This window comes from Cibotium barometz, chromosome 9 (assembly GCF_041138505.1).
Source record: "Cibotium barometz isolate CiBa-2024 chromosome 9, ASM4113850v1, whole genome shotgun sequence".
Classification (NCBI taxonomy): domain Eukaryota; kingdom Viridiplantae; phylum Streptophyta; class Polypodiopsida; order Cyatheales; family Cibotiaceae; genus Cibotium; species Cibotium barometz.
The window spans coordinates 17,727,102-17,729,429 of record NC_141054.1 but is presented as its reverse complement, the minus strand read 5'-3'; the positions used below and the strand labels follow the sequence as shown (position 1 = coordinate 17,729,429).

General features: G+C 42.8%; 2 protein-coding genes across 2 annotated transcripts; both read left to right on the top strand.

Annotated features, from left to right (window-relative positions):
- The first annotated feature begins 228 nt into the window (after window positions 1-228).
- On the top strand, window positions 229-2,044 carry LOC147635304 (O-methyltransferase 5-like). The gene is made up of 3 exons (XM_086802154.1): window positions 229-1,008; window positions 1,191-1,255; window positions 1,422-2,044. Exons 1-3 carry the CDS (start codon window positions 738-740, stop codon window positions 1,719-1,721), a joined length of 636 nt encoding a protein of 211 aa, XP_086658280.1. The 5' UTR covers window positions 229-737; the 3' UTR covers window positions 1,722-2,044.
- Window positions 251-701, top strand: LOC147635305 (desmethyl-yatein O-methyltransferase-like). The gene is made up of 2 exons (XM_086802252.1): window positions 251-595; window positions 690-701. The coding sequence occupies exons 1-2, from the start codon at window positions 251-253 to the stop codon at window positions 699-701; spliced, it is 357 nt and encodes a 118-aa protein (XP_086658378.1).
- Window positions 2,045-2,328: the final 284 nt, after the last annotated feature.

The window sequence follows — 2,328 nt, the reverse complement described above, 5'->3', positions numbered from 1 at the left end:
GACAACCGATGAAAATTTAACATTTATGTGCCTAGTAGTGTATTTTTCACCGATGGAAATTGAAGAAAAATAGCTAAAGGTGTCTTGAGGAGGACAACCGATGAAAACTCCCTTCTTTCCCGTCGCCAGTGGTGAAAGAAGTTTTTCACGTCTCCAGTGGTAAAAGGTGTTTGGATGGAAAAAGGAATCATACACCCTCCACCAAGCCCTCCACCCAGTCACCCTGCACCCCCGCCGCAGTACACACACAATGGGCGAGACGAGCTGCGCTGTGGCTCAGCAATCTCTAGGCGGAGTTGAAGATCCAGCATGGTTACGAGTTATCGAGCTGAGCTCGCTGTGTCTGCCCATGGCCTTAAAAGCTGCAATAAACTTGAACGTGATGGAGATACTGGCCAAGAACGGTGCAGAAGAAGGATTATTACCAGCCCAAATAATGTCTGGCATCATCATCAACGATTCTTCGACTGCCGCCTCCAATCCTGCAAAGGCTGCAATCTCACTAGATCGCATTCTAAGGGTACTGGCAAGCCATGGAGTTCTCACAGCATCATCATCATCTCCAGAAACAAGCGTTGATCAATATGGCAAGGCTGTAAGCAAGTATGGGCTCAACTCAGTGAGCAAGTATTTTGTGATGAACGAAGGTGGGGGCGCATCCCTGGCTCCACTGCTGCTCCTGTTGCAAGACGAGGTGTTAATGCAAACTTGGCATCCCTTGAAAGAGGCAGTCCTCGATGGAGGAAGCCCTTTCACCAAGAGCTCAACAGGATGTGAGATTCCGCGAGCTCTTCGACCGTGCAATGGCACACCAGTCAAAGCTTCTCATGCGCGCACTGCTTCAAACCACCACGTCCTACCATGGCTTCGACCATGGTGTGAATAGCCTTGTAGACGTGGGTGGCGGATCTGGATCCTGCTTAAGTATGATTATCTCTAAGCACCCTCACATTAAAGGCATCAATTTCGATCAGCCTCATGTGATTGCAGCTGCGCCCGAGTACCCTGGTCAAGAGCTTTAGCCCTCAATTTTTATTACTGTGTGTGTTTTGCTAGCCTAATTTTAAGGTTCTTCCAATAATATTGAATTAGTCATTAAGATAGTAATGCTTTCCTTTCAGGTGTTAATTTTTGTGCTTACCTAATTTGAATTCTTCTAAATAAAAATAACTTGATCTCCCATTAAACAGGCGTAGAGCATGTAGGAGGAGACATGTTCGTGAGCATCCCCCGAGCTGACACTATTTTCATGAAGGTAATTTTTATCCACCTCGATCAATACTGAAGCAACAAAAAAATTAAAATTTCTTTTACTTCAACTCTTTTTATCCACTCTATTATTGGTGGAAGGAACTTCTTTAGACGACATCACTCACATCGTATAGTTAGGATTTTTGAAATTCCTCGTTTTTTTTAAATAGTGGATTTTGCACGATTGGGATGACGAGCAATGTGTCAAAATCTTGGAGAATTGTTACAAAGCACTTCCAAGCCAAGGGAAAGTTATAGTGGTGGATATTATCCTACCAACTACATCGGAAACTGGGCTAAGGGCCCGTGTTGGGTACCAATTTGACCTCGCAATGTTTGCTTATTGTCCTGGAGGTCGAGAGCGCACCCAAGAGGAGCTTCATGATCTTTGTAAAGTTGTCGGCTTTGCACACATGCAAGTGATCTGCAAGCTTAATGAGTTTAGTGTTGTGGAAATGTTTAAAGCTTAGGCCTAGGTGAACAAACTTGCAAAGTTGTTTAACTAATATCATCCCTCTAATTTCCATATGTATTCAATACCACTTCAACATTTCTGCAAAGTGCTACAAGCTGTGAAGGCAAAGAACCTAACAAGAAAGAGATGGAGATTGTTCATGCTAAGATGCACTAGGGAAAGGCCTTTTGAAGGCCTTTCCCAAGAGGAAGATGGAGTGCTAGCACTAGCCGGTGACCCACCTCCCCTTGGGAAAGGCTGATCAATAGCCTCTCTCAGTTGTCATGGTATAGGGGGAGCTTTGTTAATAGTAATATTTACTATTGTTTTGTTTTAAATTTTAATTGTTGATGTGTTCATTTGTGATAAGTTCTGAAGTTTTTAAATTATGTTTGTTGATATGTCATTGGTTTATTAGTTTTACATTTTGTTGTAATATTCTAAGTGCTGATGTGGCACCTTTTTATTTGTGTGACTTTCACTAGCTTTCTGTCTGTTGATGTGTCAAGGTCCTATTGAATTATGAGGGCTTTTATTTAAAAACAAGATTGCTAATTGAATTGCCAGGATTTAGATTCCTACAACCCCTGACCATGATGAAGTAGGGAAAGGCCTTTCCGGGC